This window comes from Scyliorhinus torazame, unplaced genomic scaffold, assembly GCF_047496885.1.
Source record: "Scyliorhinus torazame isolate Kashiwa2021f unplaced genomic scaffold, sScyTor2.1 scaffold_770, whole genome shotgun sequence".
Lineage (NCBI taxonomy): Eukaryota > Metazoa > Chordata > Chondrichthyes > Carcharhiniformes > Scyliorhinidae > Scyliorhinus > Scyliorhinus torazame.
Window position 1 is genome coordinate 18791 of NW_027308497.1, and position 13183 is coordinate 31973.

At 48.3% G+C, this 13183-nt stretch overlaps 1 protein-coding gene across 2 annotated transcripts in view; it reads left to right on the top strand.

Moving 5' to 3' along the window:
• Nucleotides 1-13183, top strand: part of LOC140406654 (uncharacterized) — a 98712-nt gene that overhangs the window by 18723 nt on the left and 66806 nt on the right. For both annotated transcript variants that reach the window (XM_072494657.1, XM_072494658.1), the window contains exons 6-9: nucleotides 1437-1506; nucleotides 5100-5210; nucleotides 7087-7227; nucleotides 11517-11612. In XM_072494657.1, coding sequence (XP_072350758.1) covers nucleotides 1437-1506; nucleotides 5100-5210; nucleotides 7087-7227; nucleotides 11517-11612 — 418 coding nt within the window. The remainder of the gene's footprint in view (nucleotides 1-1436; nucleotides 1507-5099; nucleotides 5211-7086; nucleotides 7228-11516; nucleotides 11613-13183) is intronic.

Sequence of the window (13183 nt, forward strand, 5' to 3'; positions counted from 1 at the left end):
CACGAGCCCGGTGGTGGCGGCAACGCTAAGGATCTGGGGCCAGTGGAGACGGCACCGGGGTGCAATGAGAGCATCGGTGTGGTCCCCGATCAGGGGTAACCACCGGTTTGTCCCAGGGAAGATGGACGGGGGGTTCCAGAGCTGGCATCGGGCGAGGATTGGAAGAATGGGTGACCTGTTCATCGATGGGACGTTTGCAAGCCTAGGGGCACTGGAGGAGAAGTCTGAGTTACCCCCGGGAAATGCCTTTAGATATATGCAGGCGACAGGTGAGGGAATTCCCGTTGCTCCCGGCACAAGAAGTTCAAGATAGGGTGATCTCGGGTGTATGGGTCGGGGAGGGCAAGGTGTCGGAAATACACCAGGAGTTGAAAGAAGAGGGGGAAGCGCTGGTAGAAGAGTTGAAGGGTAAATGGGAGGAGGAGCTGGGGGAGGAGATCGAGGCAGGTCTGTGGTAGGGTTAATTCCTCCTCCTCGTGTGCCAGGCTCAGCCTGATACAATTTAAGGTGGTCCACAGAGCGCACTTGATGGGGGCGAGGTTGAGTAGGTTCTTTGGGGTAGAGGACAGATGTGGAAGGTGCTCAGGGAGCCCGGCGAACCATGTCCATATGTTTTGGTCATGCCCGGCACTGGATGGGTTCTGGAGAGGAGTGGCGGGAGCAATATCTCAGGTGGTGAAAGTCCGGGTCAAGCCAAGCTGGGGGCGAGCAATATTTGGAGTAGTGGACGAACTGGGAGTGCAGGAGGGGAAAGAAGCTGGCAGTCTGGCCTTTGCGTCCCTAGTAGCCCGGCGAAGGATCTTGCTAATTGGAAGGAGGCGAAGCCCCCCAGCCTGGAGGCCTGGATAAATGATATGGCTGGGTTCATAAAGCTGGAGAGGATTAAGTTCGCCTTGAGAGGGTCTGCGCAGGGGTTCTACAGGCGGTGGGAACCGTTCCTAGACTATCTCGCGGAGCGTTAGAGGAAGGTCGGTCAGCAGCAGCAGCAACCTTTGGGGGGGGGGGGGCACACGTCCTGGGAGGGGGGGGGGGACTGCCTGGGAGGGTGGATGAGCAAGAGATAACATGAAGGGTTGGGGAAACTGGCACGTATGGGTGAGGGCCAGTGTACAAAGCTGTGTAAATATGTCATTTTGCCATGTATACATCTTGCTCTGCGCGATTTCTCGGGTTTTTTTGTTACGGGGGGTGGGGGGGTTATTGTTTGTAAGGGAGAAAAATTGTGTTAAAAAACTTTAATAATATATTTTTTTTGAAAACAAGTCGGACCAGGTTACCAAGCTCAACAGGGGCTCCTGGAGAGTGCACTCACAATTTTAGATTGCTCAGAAATAGTACATCATGGTAGTGTGGGCAATATGAAACGTATGTACGTTTGTTTTTATAGGGAATTTGAATGTAAAATCCATTGAAATTAATTGCTTCCTGTTTTATAGGGCGACCAAGGTGACTTGGGTCCACCAGGCCCTCCAGCTTATATCGATGGAAGTGGTACCGTGGTTAAAGGTACAGGCTAGCTATTGAATAACTTCTTAATAATTGTAGAGATGAATAAAATGGGGAGGGGGGAAAAGCAGATGTCCCACCACCGCCCACCCTTCCCAAATAAAATCAGCATGGAGCCAACCCACTCCGCAACCTCCCCCTCGCCCCAGCTGTAATGCACGAGGATCAAAGCTGGGGGGATTTGCGAAGAACATGGGAGGACATTCAGTTTTAGGGAGGATGGAGCCTGCCCTGATCTGCACCAGGGCCCCCAATGATTGAACCATCCACTTCCTTCTCGCCCTTTGCAGGTTTCCTTTAACAAAACGGGCTGCTCGTTTCTAGAGTTTTGCCCACTTCAAACATTTTTGAAAGAGGCCGTGTATTATCGGGGTTAATTAACTTGGTAACAGATCTAATTGATCCGTGATTACCTATTTGAATATGCCAGGCAGGCTGCTGATTCCGATGTAGTTGGGCATCAGTTGTTTCCTGACAGCTTTCTAGATCTTATGTCTGCTAGTTAGATAGGGTTATGATCGGTTAGGAATGCCAATGTTGCTCTAACTCAAGGTACATGGTTGGTGTTGACCTTTCCTTGGATGCACATTCCTCCATCTTGCCTCACCATTTCCTTCAGGCAGCTGGGAATGAATAATGGGAGTGAATTATGTGTTTGCTTCCAGGTTCCACGTTGCTATATATTGCACATTTTTGACTGGTATCTGAGTGTTCTGTTATTTTACCTGAAATAAATGTGGCACCTTCATCAAAATCTCTAGTTACAGCCCCTAAATATGAGAACACAGCTGGGCAGCACAGTAGCATAGCGGTTAGCGCAATTGCTTCACAGCTCCAGGGTCCCAGGTTCGATTCCTGGCTTGGGTCACTGCCTGTGCGGAGTCTGCACGTTCTCCCAGTGTGTGCGTGGGTTTCCTCCGGGTGCTCCGGTTTCCTCCCACAGTCCAAAGGTGTGCAGGTTAGGTGGATTGGCCGTGATAAATTGCCCTTAGTGTCCAAAATTGCCCTTAGCGTTGGTTGAGTGGGGTTACTGGGTTATGGGGATAGGGTGGTGTGGGCTTGGGTGGGGTGCTCTTTCCAAGAGCCGGTGCAGACTTGATGGGCCGAATGGCCTCCTTCTGCACTGTAAATTCTATGATTACCTTCACAGAACACTGAGGGTAGGGGGAGGGTGGAGTTGCCAGTGCTGTGAAATTCGCTTTTTATTGAATCGGAAGCCTGCTATTGCGCCAAATTTTATTTTCCATTCATAGAATCCCTACAGTGCAGAAGGAGGCCACTTATTGGCCCATCGGACCTGCACCGACCCTCCTAATGAGCACTCTACCGAAGCCCACTCCCCCGCCCGATTCCCATAACCACTTAACCCCACCGAATCTTTGGACATCTTAGCATGGCCAATCCACCTATACTGCACGTCTTTGGCCTGTGGGAGGAAACCGGAGCACCCGGAGGAAGTCCACACAAACATGGGTAGGGCATGCAAACTGCACACAGACACCCAAGGCCAGAATTGAACCTGATTCCTGTCGCTGTGAGGCAGCAGTGCTAACCACTGTGCCACACTGCCGTCCTTTGATTCTGGAAATTCTGTCAATAATATATTAAGAAATTTAATATTGTCAAGTGAGAAGAGGAAACGAGTCTCCAAAGAGAGTTTGAATTATAATCCCATTAAATTCAATGGATAGAAGATCGGGGAGGGTAATGAAAAAGCATCTACCAGTTCAGTATGGGCCTGTATGACACTGTTGCTGTGAAGCATTTTCTCCCCCTTGTTTTGACATTGTGCTGAAGAATACCTGCCTGAAAGTGTAGATACATTACTGTGCCTGGTCAGGAGAATGGAGGCTTCAAGAACAACAACTTGCATTTAGCTAGCACCGATAATAGAATAAAATGTAAATGTTCCAGCAGGCTTCAAGGGAGCCTTATTAGCCCAGATTTGATGCCGAACCACATGAAGTGATCGGTCATGGGAACGGCATGGCGGTGCAATGTTAGCACTTCTGCCTCACGCCGCTGAGGACCCAGGTTCAATCCCGGCCTAGGGCTACTGCCCGTGTGGAATTTGCGTAGGGTAGGTGGATTGGCCATGCTAAATTGCCCCTTAATTGGAAAAAGAAAATAATTTGGCACTTTAAATTTATTTTTTATAAAGAAGTGATCGGTGACGACTTCATCGAATTGAGGAGCCGACGCGATGGCCCAAATGGCCTACTTCTGCTCCTAGTCTGATAGTCTCATGGAAGTGAATTGGGTCACGGGGAAAAATTATAATCAAAGATATAGGTTTTCAAGGAGGAGGGAGAGAGATGGAGCGAGGGAATGTCAGAGCTTAGAACCTCAACATCTGAAGGCACAGCTGACAAATGTTAGTGGTTGGAGGTGTGGGGGAGGTGTGGGGGAGGGGGGGTGGAAGTGAAAATTCAGGATGCATAAACACCACAATCGGGAAAGCGCAAAGATCTCGGAGGATTGGAGGAGGTTACAGAGTTAGGGACGAAGAGTATTTTGGGTTCAGGAGCAGAGTTCCCACTTTGGATTGCTAGCCAGTGGTTCCTGCTGGTAACATAGAACATACAGTGCAGAAGGAGGCCATTCGGCCCATCGAGTCTGCACCGACCCACTTAAGCCCTCACTTCCACCCTGTCCCCGTAATCCAATAACCCTTCCTAACCTTTTTGGTCACGAAGGGCTATTTAGCATGGCCAATCCACATAACAGCACATCTTTGGACTGTGGGAGGAAACCGGAGGGAACCCAAGCGCACACGGGGAGAACGTGCAGACTCCGCACAGACAATGACCCAGCGGGGAATGGAACCTGGGACCCTGCCGCTTTGAAGCCACAGTGTTATCCACTTGTGCTACCGTGCTGCCCATATGTAGATGTCAGATCTGGTTTAGCTGCGCTGGCTCCATTGCTCGATTACCAAGATTCAAACGGATCCACACCTATCAGACTGGTTACTCTTTTGGTCGGTGCTAAGAAATGCTCATGCCAGCCAGGGTGAGAACAGTTCACTATAAGATTCAAGTCAAAGATGGGTAGAAAATGCAGGTTCCCAATTTTTAATCAGAATCTGTGATTCCTGCTGGAAAGAGGCACCATGTGAGAACAAGGCTAGGCCCAGCTTTAATGCTCCATAGTTCCATAGACAACATTCACTGTCAGGATCTGCCTTCTTGAACCGCTGCAGTCCATTGATATAAGCTCCAATTGTAAGGGATTGGAGAGCATGGACTGCTGTCCATACAACTATATCCCAACAGGGGTCAGTGCCTCCACTGGCGGGTGAAAGCAGAACGAGGGGGCATAGCCTCAAAATGAGGGGAAGTAGATTTGGGACTGGGCTTAGGAGGAATTTCTTCACCCAAAGGGTTGTGAATCTATGGAATTCCCTGCCCAGTGAAGCAGTTGAGACTCCTTCATTAAATCATAATGTTTTTTCAGAGACCTCAAAATTATATCACCTCATTCGTATTGTGTGTTTTGGAGGGATGAGGTATGTGAGACTCTCAGAGATTTCAGGTGTCCGGTGGCTGCTCTGGGGTCTGACCACAAGCCTTTACCTTGTTTTCCAATTGCAGGCCCTCCTGGGGACCCTGGCTCATCGGGACCGCCAGGCCTTCCAGGAATCCGAGGTTATCAAGGCTCACCAGGATTACCTGGACATCCGGGCTCTCCAGCACACACTCTGGGTACGTTTTGTGGGTGTTAAACGCTAACATCTTTCATTCTTACCGTGTTGAATTATCATGTGAATGACCAGTAGCTTCATCTTCGAGCCACAGCAGGTTTCTTCCCTGATGCCCCTGGTCAGAAATCATACCCAATCAAAAATGTTATTTCAGGATTCTCATTAGTTAAAGTATAATGGTAATTGGTAAATTCAGAACACAGATTAACTTCCAAATATTGGCCCCTGCTGCGATCAGCCTTGGTTATGCCAACCATAGGTTAAAACCTGGATAGAAGCCTAGGCATTGCAATTATTTTAACATCAATTTACCCAAGATACATCCTGAGAAGCTGACTCTCTTGGATGAAGAGTATAGAACTGAGGACCATCATCTCCGAAGAAGGGGTCAGCCATTTTAGACTAAAGTGAGGATAACTTTCTTCACTCAGAGTGCAATGATTCTTGGTCATGTTCTACTCCAGAGAGCTGTGCAGTCATTTGAGTTTATTCAAGACCGAGACTGATAGAGTTTTGAACACTAAGGGTATCAGGGGGAATGGGGATAGGGTGCGGAGGTCAAAGATTACCCATGATCCTATCAAATGGCACAGTAGACTTATCAGGCCATCTATTCCGTATCTTCTGATTGAGAACTTACCCTGTGTTAACAAAGAACAAAGCAAAGTACAGCACAGGAATAGGCCCTTCGGCCCTCCAAGCCTGCGCCGATCATACATCTGTCTAAACTAAAATTGTTCACACAATTGATTCTTGGAGAGCGATTTTGCTTTTATATTTTTCATCATGAAGGACACTCAGCACCATGCTTGCACAGCTAGTGACAACACCAAAACTAACTTGCCCAATTCCCCAAAGCTGATGGACAAAAAGACCCATTTAAATCTGCGTCCTACCAGCTACCACCCTGCGCACATCTGGCCAGTTGCTTCCAACTGCTTGAGACCCGTGCATCAGGAGATGTGGACACAGCATAAATGTAGCTTCGGACTGTTGCTCATTTCAAAATTATTGGAGCCTAGCTTCTTTGGTCGGTATTTTGAGGTGTTCTTCCCCTCCAGGGGCAAGGTGTTGGACCTAGCCGTAGCTTTACATTTGTTCTACTGTAGAGATCAATCATTTTGGCACTTGCTTGGGACTACACTGAAAACTTGCTGGCCCTTTGATTCTAGCTCCACATCATGTGGCACATTTACCGAGATGAACCTTGAGTTTGCTTTGCAATACTTATTGTTTCTCGCTGGTTCCCTGATATATTCCAATTACTTTCCCAAACCATCCAGATTTTTGTATGAGCGGCAATGAACTCCCAGTTCAGATAGAAAGATGCGACCACAATTGTTTGTTGTGAAATTTTTCATTTCCATAGAATCTATGGAAGCCGTAGAATCTCTTACAGTGCAGAAGAAGGCCATTCAGCCCATCGAGTCTGCACCGCCCCTCCCTATTTCCAACTGCGTGCAAGAGCTGAATCTTATTGCCTCAAGATAATTTGTATATTATGGGATTTGTTTTCATGTTTAAATTCTGAACGCAGGTTCACTTTGCTTTTAGCATTCATGGTGTTAATAATGTTGTATGTGTGTATAAAGAACTTAGAAGTGACTCCTCACATTAACTAAGTAATGGCGACTGTTGATTAGAAGTGAGGATAAAGCGATAGAGAGTTGTCTGCCTGTAGAGGTTGTGCGGGAGATGCGGTGGGCCAGCCAAAAGTCCATTGTCTCTTGGCAGGACTGGATGATCCAGTCGGTGAGCGGGGCTGGAAAATCCTAGCCACTCTTTCAATCATGTGTGTGAGTTGGGGGGGGGGGGGGGGGGGGTGGATTTCTGCCAATTCACCTAATAAACATTCAATTTTTCTTCCCATTGGTTAGGTTCCAAGGGTTTGCCAGGATTCCCAGGTGTTGGGGGACCTAAAGGTGAAAAGGGTTCTCCAGGAAAGATGATATTTTCACAACCGGGACCACCAGGCCCACCAGGTTTACCAGGCCCACCTGGACCTGCTGGTCCATCAGGTATGTCATACAGCATTGTGAGCTGTAGAGTTGTGCAAGAGTTGTGAATTTATACGTTGACTTACTTCTGAAAGTTTTAGATCATTTTGAGCAAAAACCGCTGGCGGTCAAAAGGTCAGAGATTCTCATCTCCTACGTTGGCTAAATCAGCCAATGTTGAATTACGAGCAATAGACTAATTAAATAACGGCTTAGTTTTGGGGATCAGTTCATGGTACCTTGGTCCGGGATCTCCAAGCTCTGTCTCAGGCATGCTTTTCAGTGAGATACAACCCCACCGAGCAAGGGAACTCTGTGATGGAGTTATCCTGGGCAACTCCTGTGCAGCTTGACGGCTGGCTGAGCGCAGCATTGACAAATGCTCTCCTTTTCTTTGCTCATTGAGAAATCTAGAAAGGTCAAGACCATTGAGCAGGCTGCCGCCAAGGTTGAAAATGGGGCGGAGATAAGACAACATTAATCAAGAAGAATTGGTCAGGTTCCAGCAAGTTTGTGTTTGGAGGAATCCCACTGCTTTGAGATCCAGAGAAGGAAGGAATGCCCCCTTGACCCCAGCAATAGCCTGAGCCATTGTCCTGCTTTGTGGGGTCACTAAAGGTGTAGGGTGAGCTCCCGGTAAGTGGGAATCTACCCCTGCTAGGAGAGACAATTCTGCTGTTGCTGCAACAGGGCTACTGATGCAGCGCAAACAGGAGGACAGAAGAGCTGCAGAGACCAGATCCTTTTTTTCTACTGAAAGCCTTTGTCAAGACCAAGGCTGTAGACAAGTGAATGATGGGATTGAAAAAAGTGGCGAGGAGAACACTGTTAGACCCTGTTTACGGTGCAAGGACTCGGCACAAGCAGTCGTAAATGTGAGCAACGCACAACATTGTGAGCAAATGTGTTACATTAATATTGTGTCATTATGGTGCTAGTTCTGAATTTATTCTTTCATCTTTGAAAAAATATATTTTATTAACATTTTTCAATTTATAAAATACAAAATAGAAAAAAATAAACATATTTACATATATCAACCATTAAAAACAGAAAAATAGAACAACCCCCCACTATACTTCCCCCTCCCATTCCCCCTTCCCTCTTAAAAACAAAATGTGACCAATTCCTTGAAATAAACAATAAAAGGCTGAATTCTCCGATAGAACACCTCGGTTGCTTCGCTCACGGTGTATTTAACTTTCTCGAGGGATGATAACTCCATCAGACCCCCAGCCACACCCAGGCACTGGGCGGAGATGGAGTTCTCCGCCCCAGCAGTACTCGCCTCCGGGCAATCAGCGAGGTGATGGTCAGGACGTCGGCCCCCATGCCAGTCTGCAGCTCCGGCGAGTCTGACGCCCCCAAGTATAGGCACTAAAGGACAACTCAATCTTCAGAATAGGCGACATGGTGCTAAAGAAGGAGACTCAGAACCCCACAAACCTGGGACAAGACCGGGACATGTGCGAGTGGTTAGCCAGACCTCCTGAATAGATCTCGCACCTGCCCTCCACCCCTATAAAGAAGCGACTCATTCTGGGCTTCGTCAGGTGTGCCCTGAAAACTACCTGAAGTTGGATCAAACCAAGCCTCATGAGCGAGGTCGTGAACTTTTGAAGGGCCTCACTCCACACCTTATCATCCAATATGGGCCCTAACTCCTCCTCTCACTTAGCCTTAACGCCCTCCTCTGATACCGAATCTTCTGACAAAATCCATCCATAAAAAACACCTTCCTCCGACCCTGCAAGCGAAAGTGCCCTCCTTTAGAGATGTTGGAGGTGCCATGGGAAATGTCAGGAAAATCCGTTTCGCAAAGCTGCAAATTTCCAGATGTCTGAATCCACACATGGTGGGCGAGTGCTCTACTTTGCAAATTTGTATATTAGAGTGAGACAGCTAGTCTCACTCTGACATGTTTTCCAAGGTGTTGTGATCTTACCCCTTCGCCTTGGAGATCTTGGGTGAGCGCCGTTCAGTGCTGGTCTCCACAAACGGGGAGCAGACGTAATGGTACCCTGGGGGGCTCCCAGGGGATTGGAGGGGCTGCAGCAGAGGGTCGAGAGATCGGGACACCTCCTGCATTGAAGCGTTCTGGCAAGCGGAACTCCTCAGTGCAGGAGATGGGACTAAATGCAGCCTCGACGGGACATTTCTGGCTGAGGCCCCAAATAGAACAAGCGTCCCGGTAGATAGCTTGGTGTTTCTCAGCGCTGCGAGTGCCGGGACACAGCCGGCTAAACACACTGCTTACGGGACTCTGTTCCCATTCGATTAGATCGTGCCCCTGTTCACTGTCACCACTCTGCCCTTCCCCTCCCTCCAACTAAAAACCTGCAAACTACCTACCAAAGAGTAATACTGCCTCTTCACCAACCCCCTCCCCCCCCACCAAACAAATACGCTAGGCTCTTCAAAACCTATCTAAACAGGGACAACAGGCTGCAACCCCTCTCCCCACCTCATCCCCGTTCACTATCTAAGACCTAACTGTTAATGGGTGCATGCCTTCGCGCTCGCTCTGTCCCACGATCCTGAGGTTATGTCTCCTCGACCTGTTCTCCAGGTCCTCGAGCTTTCACCTTCAGTCTCGTGTTTCTCTCCTCCACCAACAGCATCTAGGCTTCCAATGAGGCAATTTGACTGTGCGCCGTGACAAGATCCCTCGACATCCTTCCGCACTTCGCCACGCTCTTTCATGGCCTCCAAAGTTTTTCTCAACATCTCCCATAGCTACCAAGCGTCTCCTCGATAGACCTTTTGAGGGTCTCCATCATCTCCGTTCCTTGCCTTTCAAAATGTTTCTCAAGTTGTTTTTCGAATTCCTGTGCCCAGTCAGCGTTTCCACTGTGATAGGAGTGGCCACGCCCGCCGAGGTCATCTCTGCCATCTTCCCTCCCAATGAGCTTTCCATTCTCTCTGGCTCCGTCGAAGAACTACCACTCGTACTCATCTTTCCGGCAGCCTTTTTTGTAACATTCAACATACTTTCATCGACAATGCCTTATACAAATGGATGGGGCGGGTTTTTCCACCAAATTCCCCCGGGAATCGGGCAATAAAGTCCAAAAACACAAGGACGCTGGCAGGTGTTACCTTATGTGTTACCTTCTCGCACATGCCGCCACTGGAAGTCCTTTGTGTTGTATTCTTCTCAATGTTCGTCCAACAAATTTGATTTCTAGCCTGTGACAGGCCTGTGTGACTAATGGGAATCACAAAGCCATCAACTGGCTAGAAATATTGTTCTGAATAATGACTCTGGCAATATTACCAAGAAGGAATTTGCTTCCTTATACAATCCATCTTTAACTTTTAATAAAATCTCTGACTTTGTTGACCCAATCACAAAACGTGTGTCTCATGTAAATGTGGGAAACGAGTTCACATATGCCTAACGACTTGGACTCCAAGATAGTTTATAAAGTGAGCATGTATTTATACCCTTGCCATCTATTGGACAGGTCAGATGGTTTAAGGAGCATGTCAAACAGCAAAGAGCAACTGCCTCTGCTGCAAGGGCAAGTCTCATTCATTTTGGTGAGGCAGTTTGTGGGCAAAGTTACTGAACAATGCACAGGGCTCGGAAATGTTTTACTATGGAAAAGCTCACAACTAAAGAAGTAAAGGAACGTGCATTTCTATCACAATTCTCACATCATCGGGATGGGCCCAAGCGCTTTGCAACAAACTAAGTTTGTTTGAAGTCTAGTCACCGCTGTGCTGTTGGAAAAGCGACAGCCAGTTTATGCACAGCAAGATCCCACAAACTGTAACGAGAATAATGACCAGATAATGTAGTGGTACCAGACGAGGAATAATTAAATATCAGCCAGGTCACCAGAGGGAAGACAACCTCCTCTCCTTCAGAGAGCGCTGTGGGATTTCTTGCCTAGAATGGGCATATGAAGTTTCAAGTCTCAGATTGAAAACTCTCCCCCAGCCCTGTAATGAAGTGGCAATATAGGTGACAGATTCAACCACTGTCCTCTTGAAATTATTTTTGTTGTCTGTGGCCTGTTCATTTGCATGCGTGGCACCTTTAAATATTTTTGTGCGTATGTGCAGTATCTTAAAGTGGACATCTTGTGAGCGACCTGTGCAATACCGTCTGGGCTGCTGCACAGATGAAAACACCTGTGATTTTGCATCTTGCCCTTGTTATCACATTTTGATCATTAACCGCAATTTTATAGCATTAACGTTTTAAATTAAAACAATAAGATAGCAAGAAACTGTAAAACAAAGCTCCTCTTCATTTCCCTCTGCTCGAGGTGCAATACTATACTTGATGTTTTTTTTTCAAGGGGATTTTGGGCCAGGACCCAATGGCGTATTTGGACCCCCAGGATTGCCTGGACCTACTGGACCACCAGGATTCCGAGGACGTAAAGGAGTTAAAGGTGAGTCAATGGATTGGACCCTCCTTCCCTTTGGGTTCATTTGTTTTTTTCAGTGATTTAGACTTTCTCCCAATACCTTTTACACATTCTCATAGTCCAAGGCAGCTTCCACAGCCGAGCACTTCAGAAGTGCACTCACAGTTGTAATGGAGCCCATTTGCATGCAGTCAGCGGGAGGTGGTGTCATGGTGGTATTGTCACTGGGCTAGTAGTCCAGAGACCCAGGATAATGCTGTGGAGACCCGGGTTCCAATCGCACCACGGCAAATGGTGAAATATGAATCTGGAAGTATCTCTGGTGGTATCAGCTGGTTAAAGATCAAGCCGCCGTCTCGTGCATGGTGAAGCACGGGCTGGTTTAGCACAGTGGGCTAAACAGCTGGCTTGTAATGCAGAACAATGCCAGCAGCGTGGGTTCCATTCCCGTACTGGCCTCCCCGAACAGGCGCCAGAATGTGGCGACTAGGGGCTTTTCACAGTAACTTCATTGAACCCTATAAGCGATTATTATGTTATTATATTATTAAGCATGGCCTGTGCGTGACATCGCTACACAATGAGTGAAATTCAATTCAGGCCACGGGGGTCTCAACCAACCGCTCAAGGACCAGCAGGAGTTCCGCCTCACCTCCATTGGGGAAGGTGCAACATATTAAGTGCCTGCCAGGAACTTAAATCAACACTGATTGGTCTTCCCCAGGACCAAGGACCCTCAAGGTAGAAGTCCCCCCCCCCCCCCCCCCCGAGAGCTGGCAGCTCCTCAATGCCATCAGCAACACCAGGGGAGCAATTCCCGTAACAGCCTCCCCGAACAGGCGCCAGGATGTGGCGACTAGGGGCTTTTCACAGTAACTTCATTTGAAGTCTACTTGTGACAATAAGCGATTTTCATTTCATTTTCATTTCATGGTGGGTGTTGGGACGATGCACCACTATCAGCACAGCACCCGTGAGGGACTCCAGGCCACAGGCAAGTGAGGGCAGGATGGGGATCCTGGGACAAGGGGTCACTAGCTTGGGTGGCAGGGGAGTCACAAGAAGCAACGGGTGGTGGCTCTCAGTGGGACTGAGTACCGACAATGAGAGATCCTGCCCAGGAACTTGCAGATGAACACGACAGGATTTGCATTTTCTTTCCAATTAAGGGGCAATTTGGCATGGCTAATTCACCTGTCCTGCACATATTTTGGGTTGTAGGGGTGAGGCCCATGCAGACCCGAGGAGAATGTGAAAACACACGGTCAGTGACCTGGGGCGGGGATCGAACCCAGGTCCTCGGTGCCGCGAGGCAGCAGAGCTAGCCACTGCTCCAACATGCCACCCCCCTACAGGGTTTACATGATGGGTTACCCGTCCACTGCTGGTTTAATACTAGTGGTGGCAAAATGGGCAATAATTGGTTTCTAAACGGGATGGCCATCCATGTGCCATGCCATCCCGGACTTTACTGGGCAGAGGCGGGAATGTGGGCAGGACCCCACCTGGGATCCTCTCCCCCGATTAAATGCCCCCTCGCCTCCAAACCCACCTCAAGAGAGGGCAGTAAATTCCATCCAATGTCACAGTTTCTC